This window comes from Ammodytes marinus (genome assembly GCF_949987685.1).
Source record: "Ammodytes marinus genome assembly, chromosome: 23".
Taxonomy (NCBI): Eukaryota; Metazoa; Chordata; class Actinopteri; order Uranoscopiformes; family Ammodytidae; genus Ammodytes; species Ammodytes marinus.
The window spans coordinates 12,668,538-12,687,330 of NC_137227.1; the positions used below are offsets into that span (position 1 = coordinate 12,668,538).

Sequence of the window (18,793 nt, forward strand, 5' to 3'; positions counted from 1 at the left end):
GGGTTGAATAAAATAACAAATACAGTAGTATTCAGTACACAACTCTATAACATTAATGTATAGAAAATCAATATGTTTGTCTTGATGAAAATCCTCAAGAGCAGCCTTGCTAAGGGAGTGGCACTTTGACATTAGCCTTAGCTGCTCATCATGGCCTCCCACAAATCTCATGTTACTGCCTGAAAGACAGATGTTCAGAACACACATTCCTTACGTGCTCTGTTTTCTAAACTAAAAGTAACCACACCATGAAACAGCTGAAACAATTTGCCTTTCCGATTTCATGTCACAGCATCGCTACTGGCAGCAACAATACATAATACAATAACCACTGCAAATTAAATATTAGTTTTAGCCAAGCTAACAGCACGTCAGTGTCAATTGGTCGGCTGGTCCACGACTTCGATCCATATTCAAATATCTCAACAGCTATTTGACTGACTAAATGAAATTCTGAGACCTCTTTGGTCCCCAGAGGATGAACCGCAGTCACATTAATGATCCTTTAAGCTTTTCCTTAGTGCCATCATCAGGTAATATTGTTATGTTTGTCCAATAGTTTTGTTTATGACCAAATAACTGAAAAAACTAATGAGAGCTCAGCAGTAGTTCATATCAGCAAATTGTAGCATGCCACACTGAGCTGATACGTGTAAGCATTTCGCTCCCAACACCCCTGATCCAAATGCAACCAGACAAAGCTGTTTTTATTTGAACAAAGTTTGAAGCGCCCTGTATACAACACACAGGTAGGACTGGTGCTATACCATTGGCAGCAACATCTCAGAAAAAGTCAACACAACAGAGGAGAATTGTGGATATTATAGACATTAATTCATTTCTAGCAAGTAAGAGTGAAAACCTCACCAGGTATTACAGGTGTCTTACTTACAGATATATTTATACCCCTTTCTAATCGGGAACATGAGTTCCAGTTGCATTTTTCAATCCAGCCAACTTTGAGCACCCAATGGTTATGTTTGTATGTTTATGTGGTGAAGGTGCTGTGAAGCCGTGAACGGTTGTTGTTGGAAACTTAGTTCATAGCACACCTTGAACACAGGAAGACTGACCTCTTGTCAAATGACATTTGAACAACAATACAGTTGAGATTCAGTACTGCTTCAGTTTTTTACAAGCATCTGGGAGGATATGCATGTATGCTAATATATGTTGTGTCTTTCCAGATTGAATTGGTCCTTAGAACCCTGTCTAAATACCAGTTGAAAGTGAGTCCGTCCAGTAACGCATTATTAGACGAAAAATGATTTCTGTCCTAAGGGACTTTTCAACATCAGGCTTAGAAGTCATATTGTGGCTCGAGTACCTATCTGTCATGTCTTGATTGGACAACAAACATTTACAATTGAGGGGGCACGAAATGTGTTCACTATTTCCAAAGTAGGGCATTCAGTGTCACTTCTTGTCAGCCAATCAAACACACTCCTCTCTCTTAGAGTAGAGAACTTACGGAGGTTCTCTACATTCATTGAGACAGTTTGATCACGATGACCTCTCTGAAGTTTGCTTCGTATCTGGCTTGTCTTTGCTTGTTGAAAATTGGTAAGTGTGGCTCAATTTGTATACCCACAAATGTATAGTATTATGTATTTATTATAATAATCTTTTATCAATGCATTTATTTTGTTATTTGTCTCTTTTCCACCCAGCCCTGACAACTGATCCTACTTTGCCCCTGTCTGTGCGTCAAGACAGTGGTTTTAAATCAGCTAATGTTGGCCACAATGTGACATTACAATGTTTTTATCAAGGCGAATTTACAGCAATGTTTTTATGGTACAAACAAACTCTGGGACAGAAACCAAGGCTCATCTCTTCCTACTATAAACATGACAAAAAAGGCACTTTTAAGGATGAATTCAAAGACAATCCACGCTTCTCTCTGGAAACTAAGCCAGGTGAGTATCACTTGACAATTTCGGATTTGCGCACTTCGGATTCAGCAACTTATTTTTGCATAAGATGTTATTCATACACGTTTGATTTTGGAGAGGGTGTTACTGTTAGTGTTCAGGGTTCAGGTTTGAACATCCCAGTTTTGGTCCATCAGTCAGCATCTGAGAGCGTCCAGCCAGGAGGCTCTGTGACTCTGAACTGTACAGTACACACTGGGACCTGTGATGGAGAACACAGTGTTTACTGGTTCAAAGACTCTGAAGAATCTCATCCAGGACTCATCTACAGCCATGGAGGCAGGAATGATCAGTGTGAGAGGAAACCCAACACACAAAGACACACCTGTGTCTACAACTTACCAATGAAGAGCCTGAATCTTTCTCATGCTGGGACATACTGTGCTGTTGCCTCATGTGGACACATACTATTTGGAGACCAAACCAAGCTGGATTTAGTGGGTAAGAGCAATTCAATTCTAGACGTAATTGTGTCTTCCCCATCGAAATTTACATAAACAGATATTGGCTAAAAGGATTGTATCGGGCAATTTTGGATTTTTTAAGTTCTCATTAACACATTTGTGATTCTGATAATGGTATACAGTATAATGTCTGAGAGTAATTTTTCCAACACATTAACTACATTTTTCGATATGCATCCATTCAATACTTTTTTTGTGTGTACTTTTGACCAAGATACATACTGAGCAGGACATTTGACAGTGTAAAAAATCTAATTGTCAATGTTCGCTACTGGACAAACTCTTTAATGGAGACTACTTGTTCTTCTTACTCTTCTTATAAGCTACTGTTAACACAGATTATATAAGTCAATGTTGGCCGGTACGAGGTATACTTACTATGTTATAAAAAAATAAAGCTCTACTAACAGGTTCGCAATGTCTCGTGGTGTCTGTCTATCTGCAGATAAGGTGAACTCTCCTGACTCTCTTGTGTATTTCTTGAGTGGAGCTTTGGTGTTCACCATGGTCCTGGTTGTTTTCCTGGCTATCTCAGTGTACAAGATGAACAAGAGAAGCTGCAAATGTTCAGGTAACTGTGACAGATTTGATCTAACAGCTTGTATCCACTGAGGATGGATTTTAAATAATGAGGTTTTTTCTCTGTCTTATAGCAGAGTATCAAGGAGTTTCAGCTTTCACCACAACACATGCAGAGGTGAATATTAACCATTTAAAAAAAACTGTTAAATTACCATTGAGACACATTGAACAATGAGTTGTGTTGTGGACTACTGTGCTCTGATATATTGATATGTCACCAGGGTTCCCAAGATGCAGACAACCTCCATTATGTTGCCTTAAGGGATCTCGCAGTTAACGGATCAAGAAGACGGAGAGACGACACCAGTAGTGAATGTGTGTACTCCAGTGTGAGGCAGTAGAGCAGCGTGATTCATTTGTTTCTGTAAATGTTATTGGTTTAAAAACCTGTTAAAGGCATGCTCAGCAATTGTAATCCAGAACACCTTTTGTCGAAATCAGCTAATATCACCATCCGCTACCTGTCCGTCGTGTGTGCATGCTGGTAAAAAAGGTTGGTGTTTATACACAGCCGCTGGTCCGTTAACAGTTCTATCAACATGCTTTCTTATTCACACGGAATGATGGATGAAACTTAACGTCTTGTTGTTAATTTCTTGAACAAGCTTGCAGTGACAGTACAGATGTCTGATTGTTGATTATGTGCAGTATTTCCACTATCACTGTACCTGTTGTATTGGTCTCTCAGTGCTGTTCTGAAAAATAAGAGGCGCCATTTTTTTTTACCAAGCAAAACTTCAACCATTTACAAAGTGAATATGTGTATGCTTAGGAATCATAGAAATAGGCAATGCATTTTTTCTCTTGATTTGAAGGAAATTAATAAAACATCCGCTCTGAGAGAAAATGTGTGGTGAGTACATGTTGCTACAAATCCACTGATGTAAGAATCTTTTTATAGCTTCCCTTGTGGTCAGTCAGACGACGAAACCTGTGTGTGCTTGGCTGAGAAGGAGACATCTGCACCTTTACAAACCTCTGCTCTCTCATTTTCAAGCAGGATGTCTTCACATTGTAACTTATTTGCAAACTAAGCAACTTCTTTCTACATTTATAATTAAAGCACAGTAGATAAAATGCAACATTTTACAAGTTGCAAGTTTAGGACCATGGTCAAATAAATCTATAAGTCTTTTGAGATTTAGAGTTCCCAACCGAATGCAGTACTGTGAATGTGCATTATGTGTCACTATTGATCTGCTCATTTTAATTGAATGATGTCACACTGCTGACTGTGGGTTTGAAGTCATGGAAGACGTCACCACTCTCAAGCAATTACCCACTAACCACCATCGGTTCAGATCTTAATCAGGCAACCAGGGCACTGCAGAGACAACAGCTGTACCTCCAAGTTAGTTATGTGTGACAATCAACATTACTGGAAATGTTTGCAGGTGGGAAGCCAGAGAGGGATCACAGCTGGTACAAAAGTTTCTTGATGGCAGGTGAAATGAGTATCCACAATGTTTATCAAAGGAGGCACACAGCTGTCCTCACCTAGTTAGTTAGCTCCAGCACTGAATATGAGCCAGGTGACTTCAAGTCATGGGTGAGCACCTTGCTTGCTAATGGGACAGAACATGTAATCCAAACAGTTTAGGGTTTAAAAAAAAAAAAAAAAAAAGGCTAGCTGTTTTCCCTCGCATCAAGGGTTTATGCCAAGCTTAGTTATTGTGCTTAACACAACATCTGGCTAACTATAAATAAGGCAGCAATTTCACATTTTTACCTACAACCACCTCTTTTTTTGCTTGAAAATTAAGCTGTCATTTTTTTGCTTTGTATCTCTTTCACTGCAGTGACCATTGTGGGTCATGTAGGTGTTTGCACTCTCGGCAACAGTAGTGCGCACAGTAAGTCAGATAGGACATTCAATACAGACACAACAAATACAACTAAAATACATAAAAGTTATAGGTTCAAGTTTTGATAATCAGAATGAGGATTAAGACCAAAAACAATAGCAAACACCCAAAAATATTTTCTCAAGTTTTTTTAAAATAAGTTTAAAATCCCTAGGGGAATCAGCTTGAAAGCTCCAAATCCTGCTGTAGTGGGTTCCAGGTTGAAGGGGAAAAGAAGGCTTTGTTATAGAGTTATGTTGGGACTAAGGGGGTGTACAGAGTGACGTAGTGCTGTACTGCTTATTTGACATGTAAGTGCATCTGAAGATGCTCAGCATTTCATAGCTAGAGGAAAAACAGGCCTTGTTCTTATAAAATAAGCCACATTTTGATATCGACTTTCTTCAAAAGATGATCTATGGTGTCTAAAAGCTTCAATTCCAAAGCCTTAGTGAATGCCTGTTAAAGCTCACTCAACTTATGATATTAAAAATACTCAGAGACAGGATTTTAAAGTTTGCAAAGTCATCGCAGCAGTTGTGAAGTAAATAGAAAGTTATCCAGGAATGTTTGCCTTAGTTTATTTGATTGATATTCAAAAATGTGTTTTCACTGGGTCACATTTAATACACAATAGATAGAATACAAAGGTTGCTTTGGCCCTTTTTGACACATTACAAAAGAAGAAGTATTGCAACAATCAAATCAATTAAGAAATTTTAAAAAACAAAGTGTGAGATACAAGCTGCCATTTAAAAAATATAACTGCTGCATCCTGTTATTTATTTTTATTCTTATTCAAACATGAAACCAAGATCGAGAGCCAGAATTTTCCTCATATCTCTCTCAGCATGTGAATCTTCTAATGAGCCAACCTTTACACCATTGGTGGCAGTGAGCATGTGATCATGTTTCCTATGTAGGACGTACAGTGTCACCTTAAGTTGGCCAATCACACACAGTCTTGTATCTTAAGAGTAGGGAAAATCTCAAGATTCTTTTCATTTAACGCACCAGTAGGAACATAATGACCTCTGCAAAGTTTCTTATCTGTCTGATGTGTCTGTTCTGGGGGAAAATGGGTGAGTTGTGTTTTTGTGGCTGTAGAATGTCATTTTAGTTCATAGCAACTCATTGAAATACTTCTGACATTGTTTTTATGTAATACTTACTCTGAATGATATCAGATTTGACTAACTGTATTTGCTTTGTGTCTCTTTTCACTTCAGTTCAGATGACCGATCCAAAATTGTCGCTTCGTCAAGAGAGACATTTTGTATCGGCTTATGTTGGAGACAAAGTGACTCTCCAATGTTTATATGGCGGTTATGTATCATGGCTTTACTGGTATAAGCAAAGTCTGGGAGAAAAACCGAGACTCATCTCTAACATATTTGTTTATGACAGAAGGACCTCTCTTTATAATGAATTCAAGGACAATCCACGATTCAAACTTGATACCGAAAACGGTACAACTATCTTGACAATTCTTGATTTGGAAATTTCAGACTCGGCTACTTATTACTGCGCAAGTAGCGATGCATTATACACCTTGAATTTTTTCAACAGCATCACTGTGAGTGTGCAGGGTTCAGGTTTGAACATCCCAGTTTTGGTCCATCAGTCAGCCTCTGAGAGCATCCAGCCAGGAGGCTCTGTGACTCTGAACTGTACAGTACACACTGGGACCTGTGATGGAGAACACAGTGTTTACTGGTTCAAAGACTCTGAAGAATCTCATCCAGGACTCATCTACACCCATGGAGGCAGGAGTGATCAGTGTGAGAGGAAACCCAACACACAAACACACACCTGTATCTACAACTTATCAATGAAGAGCCTGAATCATTCTCATGCTGGGACCTACTACTGTGCTGTCGCCTCATGTGGACACATACTGTTTGGAAACGGGATCAAGCTGGACTTTGACGGTAAGTACATTTCTAGTAGATTTCTTCTCATTTGATGTTAATGTTACTTTCCAATCATACTTTAAACAGAGAGATAAAAACTAAAAGCTATTGTCCCTCTCTCTGCAGATGACTCTTTCGTCTTGGTGTATTTCTTGACTGGAGCTTTAGCATTTACCACCATCCTCAGTGTTTTAATGGCTTTCACATTGTACAAGATAGTCAAGAGAAACAACTTCCAATTTTCAGGTAGGATGTGCTTTCTGCCTGATAGCTTGCATTCACTAAATAAAACTTTTAAATGAAGAGCATTTTTCTTATTTTTCAATGCAGAGCCTCGAGCAGGATCTTCTGATTCTTCTACAACAAATGCAGAGGTGATATTTATCTGAATAATCCATTAATTAAATTGACCAACTGTTTTGCGGGTGGATATCCTAATACTTCAACATATTTTGTTGCCAGGGTTATCGAGATGCGGACAACCTCCATTATGCTGCTTTGAGTGTCAACCTGCCCAACAGATCAAGCAGACAGACAAACAACCCCCAGAATGAGTGTGTATACTCAAGTGTGAAGCATTAGAACTGGGCATGTTACATCTCTACTTGGTCGACACTGGATTAACCTTCACCTTAAAAACAAGCTTTTTATAAAGAAAAATCTTTTTAATAACCTTGCTTTTCCCCTAATATCAATTAATCCATACTTTCCATGCACAAATATTGTTGAAACAAAGACTTTTGAAAATGTTGCCTCTGTATGTAACAACATTATGGGATAGGGCACTTGTGGATTGAGTTGAGGGACTATTGTAGGCCTTTGGGCATTTGTATGGGCCATTCTACTCTATGACATTAGTGATCAAATAAAGCAAATGCATTCTCTGTCACATATTGATCATCATATATTATTAAATAAGCTGCTTTTACATTTGTCTTGATGATTGTGTTTAAACCTGGTTTAATAAAATCTTTCAAGTAAAGCTCAGACTGTTGTTTTTGATGGTTTTAACATCAAATTCCCACATGGCTAATAAACGGTCCAACAATATCACATATATGAATATACATTTCGACTACTTGTTTGTCATTGGCTCTACCTCAAACCAGGATAACATTCTGCCTTTGAAAACCTCCAGACCATTATTTATTCAATTCAATCTTTCTAAATCCCCATAAGACAAAATGTATGTGGAAGAGCACATGTTTATTAGATCTGAACACACAATGTGTTTTAGTGATTAACACTGAATGTAAATATAACATTGTTTGTTTTCAAGGAAACTCAGCAAGGCACTTTAAATCAATGCAGCTGTCTACATGCACTCTAAAGACACAACTCCGTCTCAAAGTTGGTTGGTCTTTATGAGAAACAAAAGTTATGTTATTTTTTTCTTCACTTTGTTGCTATAACAATGCAGAAAAGACATTAAGCATTCATTACTCTCCCACCTGCTGACCTTTGAACCCCCATCCTTTCCGTATTGCATAACTTTTAGCGCAGCAGCATTTGTGGTTTTCGGCAGGATGTAAGTCTCACAATGATGTTTGCAGTCTCACCATGATTTCCCTTAAACCAGAAACCACTTCAAACCCCCAAAACAGCAGAGTCGTTTTCAGGCAAAACTAATAAGATTATGTCAAGTCGAAGACAAAAAGACTGCGATTCTAAAGTTAAAGCAGATCCAACTTTATGCCTGGCGGTAGTTTTTCTTGTAGATATCGCAGATTACATTTGACTGGCTGCTAGTCCAGAACAATGAAGTTAAAAGGACCTTAGCGTCAAATTATGAAGCTCAATGCATCAAACAAACACTTTAGAAAAACAGAAACTGTTTATATTGGATGTGAGCCTCATCTATGTTCACTGTTTTAAATTTAAAGTCAATATGAGGATCTGTTATGTTCAGGGAAATGTGTCTGGGAAAATGTGATGTTTCCTTGAGTAGGACATACAGTACAGCGTGACTTCAGGTTGTCCAATCAAACGCAGTCTTGTCTCTGAAGAGTTGAGAATCCGTTGATGTTCTTTTCAGTCCACACAGCAGTTTAGGCACGATGACACCTCTAGTGTTTGCTTTCTATCTCACACACCTGTTCTTGGGAAAAATGGGTGAGTTGTATCTTCGTTATTCAAACTCGTTAATTTAAGTGCATGACCACTCCTCATACAAATGTTTTTTTTTATAGTTTTAATGAACGGTTTACACTGAATTCTGTCACATCATTTGCTTTGTCTCTCATTTAATTTCAGCTCAGACGACTGATCTGATATTCTCCTCATCGGCTGGTCAGGAGAGCATCTTTATATCAGTTCAACCTGGAGACAACTTGACTCTGCAATGTTTCTATGAGGGTGATGTTGCTGCAAGGCATTACTGGTACAAACAAAATCTGGGACACCAACCAAGGCTCATCTCCTCCTTCCACCTCTTTGGTATAGATGCCACCTTTTATGATGAATTCAAGGACAATCCACGCTTCAAACTGGACAATGAAAATAGTCAAAATCACTTGACTATCACAGATATGCATGTTTCAGACTCAGCTACTTACTACTGCATGAGTTCCTATTTGTACACATTGGAATTTTCAGAGAGCATTGTAATAAGTGTGCAGGGTTCAGGTTTGAGCATCGCAGCTTTGGTCCATCAGTCAGCATCTGAGAGCATCCAGCCAGGAGGCTCTGTGACTCTGAACTGTACAGTACACACTGGGACCTGTGATGGAGAACACAGTGTTTACTGGTTCAAAGACTCTGAAGAATCTCATCCAGGACTCATCTACACCCATGGAGGCAGGAATGATCAGTGTGAGAGGGAACCCAACACACAAAGACACACCTGTGTCTACAACTTACCAATGAAGAACCTGAATCTTTCTCATGCTGGGACCTACTACTGTGCAGTCGCCTCATGTGGACACATTCTGTTTGGAGAAGGGACCAAGCTGGACATTGAAGGTAATTAATTTCTAGCAGACATTTTGCATCTAACAATTAGGCTACATTGCTAATTACTTAACAAATATCGGATCCAAACAGAACACACGGTTTCTTGACTCTTTTCAGATGGGTTGGCCTCTGAATATTTCTGGACAGGCGTTTCAGTTTTCACCAGCATCCTGGTCGTTATCCTGGCCCTCTCAGTATGCATGATGAGCAAGAGACACAGCTGCCAACCAAAAGGTAACTGGTACAGTTGGTGACTGACATCTTATATACACTGACTTGGCTTTTTTGATGAAATAACCTTTTCCGTGTTTCATAACCAGAGTCTCCAGACAGATCTTCAGCTGCGGCCACGGCAAATGCAGAGGTTAATAAAAACTGTTGAATGTAAACTAACAGTTGAATGACCATTCAGACACATATGTATTGCAAAATACAGCGTTTCTTTGATATTGTTTAAATCTTACATTCAGACTAAATGGTAACATGCTTATTTGATTTGTCACCAGGGCTGCAATAATGTACACAACCTCTATTACGCTGCTTTGAATGTCAACCTGGCCAACGGATCAAGAGGACAGAGGGATCAAATCTGGAGTACCTGTGTGTACAACAGAGTTAAGCAAGAGAACTGAATATAACATTGGTACTTTTTTTTTTTTAGTGAGACAGGATTTTCTTGGCGCCATTTTGTAGGTTTCATATCTATTTAAAAATGTAAGCTTGAAATAAATACGCTTTGTTATCCTCTTTGTGCTCTGCAGTTAAAATACTTTGCTCTCCTATAATGTGCATATTATCGACACTGTTAGTTATTCTGTGTTCTCTGAAGCGTCTCCACAATGTTACTTTGTTTCTTGAAAATAAACCTTGTATCGGAAATGATCGTTATTTGTAATCCATGTAACTGAATTATATTTGTGACATATGGTGCATGTAGAAGCTTGGATCGATTGATGCTTTAGAAATAAATTCTAGGCTTTTAGGATCATTGTGTTATACGTTTATCTATATTGTTTTTTGACTAAATCATGTCTGTATGTACATTGTATGTCATTAATGATCAAATAAACTATCAGAATTTGGAGCATGTTGAGTTAGAAGCCATATGTGTGCTTGTGTTCAATCCAATGGTTACTCACACTTCTTTGAAATTGAATGGCTGGTGGCACCATGTTTACCAATTTTGTGATTATAAGTGAGTGAATGATTAAACTGAATAATTGGCAAAGGAAGCTTCTTTCACCAATATGTTCCTGTTTATACACATTACAGTACCCAGTAACAATGTTACCTGCTACTTAGTAACAACAATGTAAACCCCTAGGACAGGATTGTACAGTTAATTAATATTTAGGTTGAAGAAAAAAAATCAAAGAAAAAGTTTCGAATTGAAACCAGTAAACTGAGAGATGGCTGTTGAACTAATTTATTTGGCTCTGTGGTTTTCAGTTGAGGGGGCCTCAGATCATTCTCAGAGAGATTTGAGAGGAAGTGACTTTTGCTTCACTTTTGCTCCCACAGAAGATTTTCTAGGTCAGTAAAGAACAGTAGACACCAGAAATGTTGATATATTAGAATGTAAATGTATCTAACCTTTATTTAATCAGGTAATATCGTTGGGTTCAAGATCCCTTTTCGAAGAGAGGCCTAAGCCCATTTATGACACATTCATTAGGAGCAAAGAAAGAGTAAAACAGTAACATTCTGAGGTGGTTTACACCACTATTTATATAAAAATTATACTATGTAGTTTGTCTTCTTGTTGCTATAGAGGACCACCCTTCTTTATTATACATTACAACGTGGGGAGTTCCATATTCATCTAATTTAATATAAAGCAAACCACAATGATACGGTTCATTATTTATTTTAAGATACTTTTTGGGCATTTTTTCTTTATTAGACAGTTTGGAGATACAGAGTTGAAATGGGGAAAATAGGGGAATACATGCAGAGAACTGACCCGGGTTCAATTCCTGCAAGGCCTGCGCCTCTAGCGGGTCGCTCTTACCATTGTGTCATGAGCGCCCCCCGGCTCACCTCATTTAGGTCGTTGTTTGATGTCAAAAGAGGCCATGGTGAAGTTTTTTTTAAATTCATTTTGAACCAGCCAATCATCTTCTGCAAGGTGGGGATGATGAATCAATCCAACCTGACAGATGTGAGCAAATGTAGGACAAGTAATGAATCTGTTAAGTCTGCAGTCAGTCAGAACTGCCAAAGCAGACGAGATGATGGTGTACTTTGTGAAGATGTTCCTGCTCTGGCCTTTGTGTGAGTAACAATAATCCACTTGTAGCATCTTTTCATGAGCGTCTTCACACACAGAGTTGATTCTATCCTGTCTGTGCGTTTCAGGTGTGGCACAGTTAAGTGAGGTCTCTCAGCCTGTTTCTTTCCAAACAGTGAAGCTCGGTGACTCGGCTACTGTTGAATGTCACATAAATAGTGACATGAAAAAAAGAGTGTGGTACAAATTGACTTCAGGGAATAGACTACAGCTTGTTGCAGCATTCAATCATTTCTTTAATCGGAGTATTTATGCTGATACATTTCATCAGTATTATTCAGTTAAATTTGACAAAATCAGCAGTCACCTCAGCATATCTGCAACAACAAGGGAAGACGCCGGAACATACTTCTGTGGAGTGATGAACTTAAACGACATTCAATTTGGACAAGGAACCTTTTTGATGTTACAAGGTATTTATTCTCAATATCTTAATTGCAATTCTAGGATGTTTCAGTTAAATGTGCAGTTAATGTTGATGATCAAATTTGTGTGCTTTGTTTCCCAAGGTGAAAACCTGACCAGTGACTCTGTAGTCCAGCAGCCACAGTCTCAGTCAGTCCAGCCAGGAGACTCTGTGACTCTCAGCTGTTCTGTTCACACTGGCCGCTGTGCAGCAGAACACACTAGTGTCATGTGGCTGACAATCTCTCATCATTCTGCTCCACAAATGATTTACTCCTCTGGAAATAACAACCACATCTGCCAGACGACTGAGAGTGGGGAAACAAGATGTGTGTACGAGCTCCTCAGGAGGAACCTAAGCTCTGATGATGCTGGAACCTGCTACTGTGTTGTGACTTCATGTGGACATATACTGATTGGAAACGGGACCAGGATTAATATTCACAGTAAGACAGAGACATGAAACTATTTGCGCAAAGTATTAGTCCAAACTATGAAATAATTCCTATCAAATCATATGCATAATAAATACAGAGAGACTTCTCCAACTATTCCTAGAAAAACTAGGCTTCAGGATTGGCAGAAACCCTAAATACTGTATACTTCCAATTAAATATCACTTATTGATACTGCAAGCATATGGCAAAGCAAGTGGCAAACAGAATATACTTAGTTGTGGGGTCTAAAACAGAATACATACAGGACATGGCACTGGAAGGTAATTGTATTAAAAATTTTAATGAAGCACTGTTTTATTTGTTGTTGCTTTCTTCTGTTCAACGCAGATATGGAAGTAGTTGCACTGAGTCCAGCCGTTATTGCACTGATGCTGTCAAACATCACTCTTGGGATTGTGACATTCATCCTCATATGGACACTTTTCAAAAGTCGGAGGAAAGATTCCCCAGGTAATGAAAATGATGAGTTCTTTTGATCAGCTATATGTCACATCTATCAGATTTTGTTATATTGTGCAGGAGCTAGGACTGTGGAATTGAATACTTATCTTTTTTTTTTATCTTCAGAGGCAACTGATGGACGTTCTGAAGGCAGTCAGGTGAGAGTTTGTCTCACCACCCACAGTGTCATAAATCAGTTATATAAGACCTCTCTGTTCTATTTTAGTTTCCATTTCTTACAGGCTGCTGATGGAGTTATCTATGCATCTGTGTGTCCGCTTCCCAAGAGCCTCCCCCCCAGACAAGCTACAGGGAAATGCAGTGGAGAATCTGTTGTTTATTCCGACACAAGACACTGTCAATAGAATCGAGACGTTTCATCTTGGGAGTGCGGACAAGCCAGAGAGAAAGACATCTGACGGAGCCTAGCAAGGCGGTCCTATCAAATGTTTATCTCCTATCTCCTAAGATATGACTGAAGACCATCTTTGTCATATAGCCTACCGTACAAGTCAGCCACTGGAGTTTCGCACCTCCTCATGTTTTTAATTAAGGACGCACTTTGTTGAGTTTATTATTGATCACATTTTGCATGCTTTTATTTTAGCATATTGTTTTTTTTTTATTTGTATGTACCAGATTTGTTTGTGTTGACTTGTAGGTATGTATGTTATAAACCCCAATGTATCATAAAGCTTGACACTGTATATTTCCAATTGTATGTGCCTGTGAAGTCCTTAATTTTTTGCTAAAAAGTGTCTCTAACAACGAGGAAGGATACTTTCGTGCTGTTTGTATTTTGGAAAAATGCAATCTGTCCTCATAACTGTGGGTCAAATTGAAAAAAGTCAGAAGAATAAGAATTCATTTTATATAGCTAAATGTTCCTGAATATGTATCTGGGTGATTATTCCTTCCGTAAATATTTGTATGTACAATATTTAAACATACATACATATACATGCATAGTCTTGCATGTTAAAACATATGTGTTTTTATGTAGCATATGTTGTGTTTTATTCACCATAGCAGAATAAAAGCTTGTTGGTACAACTGATGGGAACGATAATGACAGAACTGTCAGCTTTAACAATCTTGCAAAGGCTTAAAAAAACATGTACATGCTTCACAGTTTTAGACCATCTTTATCACCATAAAAATATTACAGCTGTTTCTGTCCTGACTCAACGCAATCCTGTTGTCATCGGTAAAAGAAGAGAACTATCTGTTACCTGGTAGACCTCGCTCATGTGCCCATTGAGGACCCTCTGCTCTCTGTGTTTGTAGGTGGTTTCTAAGCATGCTTTTGCTAAGGAACCTGTGTGACTCCACCTCTGAGACAGTCGGTGGATCACAGGAGCCTATTGTTGCGATCAGATACTTTACGTTCACAGGCAGACTTTCATTGATGTCCCACAACACAGTGTGTTCCTTTTTTTTTCAACCACACACAGCTTGAGAACAAAAATGACAGATGTTATGTAGAACTGTGGTCAACCAAAACCTGAGCAACTTTCAAGGGCTGAATTTAGATTGTTTTTAGTTGTTGCTCATAAATGTATTGTAGCTCTCCACCTAATGATTCATCCTCTGATAAATAAAAACACTGTATGAGACAAACAATAGCTTCGTCAAATTTGCTTTTATTAAGAAAAGTCTTATAAAGCCAAACAACAAAATGATTTGTATGCAACACTGTATTCATTTTGGGTCATTCGAGATAACATACTATATAATTAATACTTTAAAAGAGGAAATTTGAAATTCTGCATGGACTTCATCTGCGCTTATTGATGTAAACCAAGACGCAAACTGTTACAAAGAACAAGAGTATCACAGTTCTAATGATGGAGAGCCGGACTAGGATACTCATGTGTGCCGTTTGGTGTTCAGAATCGCCTTTGATGAGCAGCTCGCTTCCGTTCCCGAACAGTATCTCCCCACAGGAGGCCACTGCACAGTAGTAGGTTCCAGCATCAGAGGAGCTCAGGTTCACCTTCTGCCAGTGGTAGACACAGCTCTGCGAAGGAGACCGCGGAGCAGAGACGCTTCTCCGCTCAGCCCTGTGTGTGTGAAGGATTCCTTGGTGAGACCCGCGTCTCAGCCAGTAAACACTGTGTTCTCCATCACAGGTCCCAGTGTGTACTGTGCAGTTCAGAGTCACAGAGCCTCCTGGCTGGATGCTCTCAGATTCTGGCCTCTGGAATATTTCCTTGAAATCGTCTCCTACAATCCACAGGTATACACAGTCAAAAAAGCCTTTTTAGAGGAATAAAGGAAATCAAGTGCCTTTAATTTTCTTTTCTTTTTAAATCTTTGAATTTAAATGTCTTTAATATGATTATTCGTATTATTATTATTCAGTTATTTCTCTGTGTAACTATGGAACAGGAAATGCTGAGCCCTAATAACAGTTAATTTGCCTTAAACTATCAATCAGAAAAATAAATAAATAAAATGACCATACCTTTGACACTTAGAAAGACCCCCTCTCCAAATTCCACTATGTTGGAGTGTGAGCTTCCACAGAAGTATGAAGCGGAATCTGACACGCGGACGTGAGAGATGTTCAAATGATTAATCCCTCCCGCCCTCTGAACAGAGAAACGAGGGTTATGCTCCATCCAGGGGTAGACTTTGGATGTGTGATCGTACTTGTAAATGGTAGACAGGAGCTCAGGGCTACTTCCTAAGGTCTGTCGGTACCAGGAGAAGTGCATTGCCACTTGGCTGTCGTAGAAGCAATGTAAAGTCACATTGTGCCCGACGCTGGCCGATATAACCCCAGTGTCCTGCTTGACTGCTGCCGACTTGATCACTGCTGACACATGAACTAGGTCAAAAAGAAGTAATTATACAGAAGCACAAGTTGACATTTTCTTAATAGCCTGAGTTAAAATCATAGTATATTTCATATTATGGAACTTACAAAGTCCACAGAAGATCATGTAGAACCACATCTTCTCAGAGGTCTCAAGAATGGAAAGTTTTCAGCCAAATAGCTGACAGTTGAAAAATGGGGACACATGTGATTGGTTGCTAAGAGGGTTAAACGGTGTGGTACTTTCAACATCCGTTGGCTTCAGTAGAAAATGAGAAAAAAAACACAAGAGTAACACACAACACCTAAAACGCTGCTTATTCAGCAAAATATCAGGTCAGACAGATACACTATCTGTTTGGAGAATACAGCACTGAAGACTTTAAACCGTGACTACACATGCAGACATTTCAAATACCCAATACCATATTGCATTATGCAAGGGTATTGCTGAATATAACAGTTTTTAGGTATTTTGGTAGAGAGAGATAGAGGTCTTTGGTGTCTCCTAGAGGGGACAATTGGAAATATATGGTGAGCAGGAGTCACATGTGGTTAAACCTGCCCGTGTGTTATACAGCACCTTCACAGTACAGTGCTTCAGTTGATTCGAGAAGGAGATTGTGTAGGATGAACTGATGCTGTTTTATTATTTTCAATTTCATTATCAGTTCAAATATTGATGGTGTTCGGTTCCACATTTGTTTTACATAGGTACTTGCTTATTTGAGAACTGCTTCATAAATAGCTGAGGGTCTGAGCTGCCTTATCAGTCTATGACAGATACGGTGAGGATACACTCCAGGATTTGTAGAGTAGTAGAGGATTTGTTACTTAAGCCATCTTTGCGGCATATTTTGTCTCAATTTGCTTCATGTGTAGATATCATGTGTTGAGATATTTAATCTTCCTCGCATGCACTTTTCACCACGCCCTTTCCAATGAAAGACCCTTTACAGTGACATAAATGTCTTGTATTAAAGTGACTGATTATGCCTTCAAACCTCGCAACACAGGTGGGAGTCTGTTAAAAATATTATTTTTAGCGTTTAAAAAATAGACTTGGATTATCTATCATTGACATCTTGCTTCAAATGATTCCTTCATGGTACAGCCATCAAACCCACCAAATACTTTTTGCAATCTCTTAACATTTTCCGATTCACAGAATCTGGGCTCAGATGACCTGAACTACACAGCTCTAATTTTCCAGGACAAACCAAAACGAGCTTGCAGAACTACACCAGCTGCCACCAGATAGACTCAGGAAGAAGGTGGAACTGCAGCCCAGAGTGGAGTTGATGCTTCATCACATTCATCTCCTATTGTATTGCTGTGTTGATGGTGTGTTGAAGAAGTCAGTACCAAAATGATAATAAAGTATGAACAATATTTCTGTATTTTGTTCCTGTTTCAATGTGTGTGTCTTATTTAGTGTGAGAGGGAAAAGAGCAGCTTGTTTGACACTTGTTTGTGTGTGTGTTTGTGGGTGCTCACCACTATGAATGTCTTCTAGCGGAGACTTTATAAAAATGTGCTCCTTTATCTCCATATTTAAACAATATGGCATCTCCCCCCTCTACAGTACAGTAATGCGATTAATTTTTAAATGGTTACCATGTAACATGCTGGAGGCTGCATGGAGAAGACAAGAGCAGATGGAGGGGAGCTAAACCTTGCTGTGATCTGTCAGGTCTTCAACATGTACAGCCCACAGAGTAAATGGTATTATGTAAAAGCTTCACTCTAATACTTGATAGATGCTGATACACGCTGTGAACATAGTGCAAACGACTTTCAGATGTGTAAAGATAAACACACATCCGCATATCACGCTGATACAGACCGGGCTGTTTGTGACCACAGTACAAAGTGACAGCCTTGTGGGTTTCATTGATATTTATAGATACTGTACATTAACACAAAACCAACCATTATAAAATAGATTTTAGATTTTATTTCAGGCATGTAACACAATAACATCACAGTTAAACCAATGTAGAACTAGATCACTTTGTCTACGCCACAAAATAAAGTAAGTCAGTGTTCACTTCATTTCAGACTTTATTCTCACAAAGCTTTGAACTAACAGGGCTCAGGGTTTAGTTTCACCTCAGTTGCGCTCAGGCCACACTGTGTTGTCTTTTTCAGTTGAACCTCACTCACTCACTCACTCACTCACTCACTCACTCACTCACTCACTCACTCACTCACTCACTCACTCACTCACTCACTCACTCACTCACTCACTCACTCACTCACTCACTCACTCACTCACTCACTCACACAAAGCTTGTTAATGTGATACAGCATCAGTTCCAGTAGAGTCTATCTGGTGGCAGCATAAACAACATTTGGCTCCATCGCTCTCCTTTTTGCCTTTGGTTGAAATGTCACTGCTGCGTAGTTCAGCTCATCAGAGGCCACTGGATTCACCTGACTTAGCTCTGGATCCTCTTCTCCTTTATTGGCTAAGTGATTGAAAACAAAAATTGTGGTCAATTCATTGATCATTGTTTTCCGTAAATCAGCAGTTTAATTTCCAGTAGAAAAACAAAACAAATAGAAGACAGACAGTTCCTCTGCAGAATTACCTTTCCGAAGTTTTCTGATTGCAACAACCAGACCAATGATCACCATTACAAGGACAACAGACATAGCCCCCAGGATCACACTGGTCAGCTTTGTT

The 18,793-nt window shown here is 39.0% G+C and overlaps 4 protein-coding genes across 4 annotated transcripts; all 4 read left to right on the forward strand.

Moving 5' to 3' along the window:
• Positions 1 to 1,508: 1,508 nt before the first annotated feature.
• Positions 1,509 to 3,321, forward strand: LOC307269489 (uncharacterized protein; the record flags this gene model as incomplete). The annotated part of the gene is made up of 5 exons (XM_080052465.1): positions 1,509 to 1,563; positions 1,671 to 2,375; positions 2,844 to 2,969; positions 3,052 to 3,095; positions 3,202 to 3,321. The coding sequence occupies 5 exons, from the start codon at positions 1,509 to 1,511 to the stop codon at positions 3,319 to 3,321; spliced, it is 1,050 nt and encodes a 349-aa protein (XP_079908591.1).
• Positions 3,322 to 5,902: 2,581 nt separating this feature from the next.
• LOC307269490 (uncharacterized protein) lies at positions 5,903 to 7,319 on the forward strand (the record flags this gene model as incomplete). Its single annotated transcript, XM_080052466.1, has 5 exons — positions 5,903 to 5,906; positions 6,333 to 6,755; positions 6,864 to 6,983; positions 7,068 to 7,111; positions 7,200 to 7,319. 5 exons carry the CDS (start codon positions 5,903 to 5,905, stop codon positions 7,317 to 7,319), a joined length of 711 nt encoding a protein of 236 aa, XP_079908592.1.
• Positions 7,320 to 8,845: 1,526 nt separating this feature from the next.
• LOC307269491 (uncharacterized protein) lies at positions 8,846 to 10,071 on the forward strand (the record flags this gene model as incomplete). Its single annotated transcript, XM_080052467.1, has 4 exons — positions 8,846 to 8,849; positions 8,991 to 9,698; positions 9,807 to 9,923; positions 10,010 to 10,071. The coding sequence occupies 4 exons, from the start codon at positions 8,846 to 8,848 to the stop codon at positions 10,069 to 10,071; spliced, it is 891 nt and encodes a 296-aa protein (XP_079908593.1).
• Positions 10,072 to 11,872: 1,801 nt separating this feature from the next.
• Positions 11,873 to 14,609, forward strand: LOC307269492 (uncharacterized protein; the record flags this gene model as incomplete). The annotated part of the gene is made up of 6 exons (XM_080052468.1): positions 11,873 to 11,963; positions 12,048 to 12,392; positions 12,489 to 12,830; positions 13,170 to 13,292; positions 13,410 to 13,441; positions 14,571 to 14,609. The coding sequence occupies 6 exons, from the start codon at positions 11,873 to 11,875 to the stop codon at positions 14,607 to 14,609; spliced, it is 972 nt and encodes a 323-aa protein (XP_079908594.1).
• Positions 14,610 to 18,793: the final 4,184 nt, after the last annotated feature.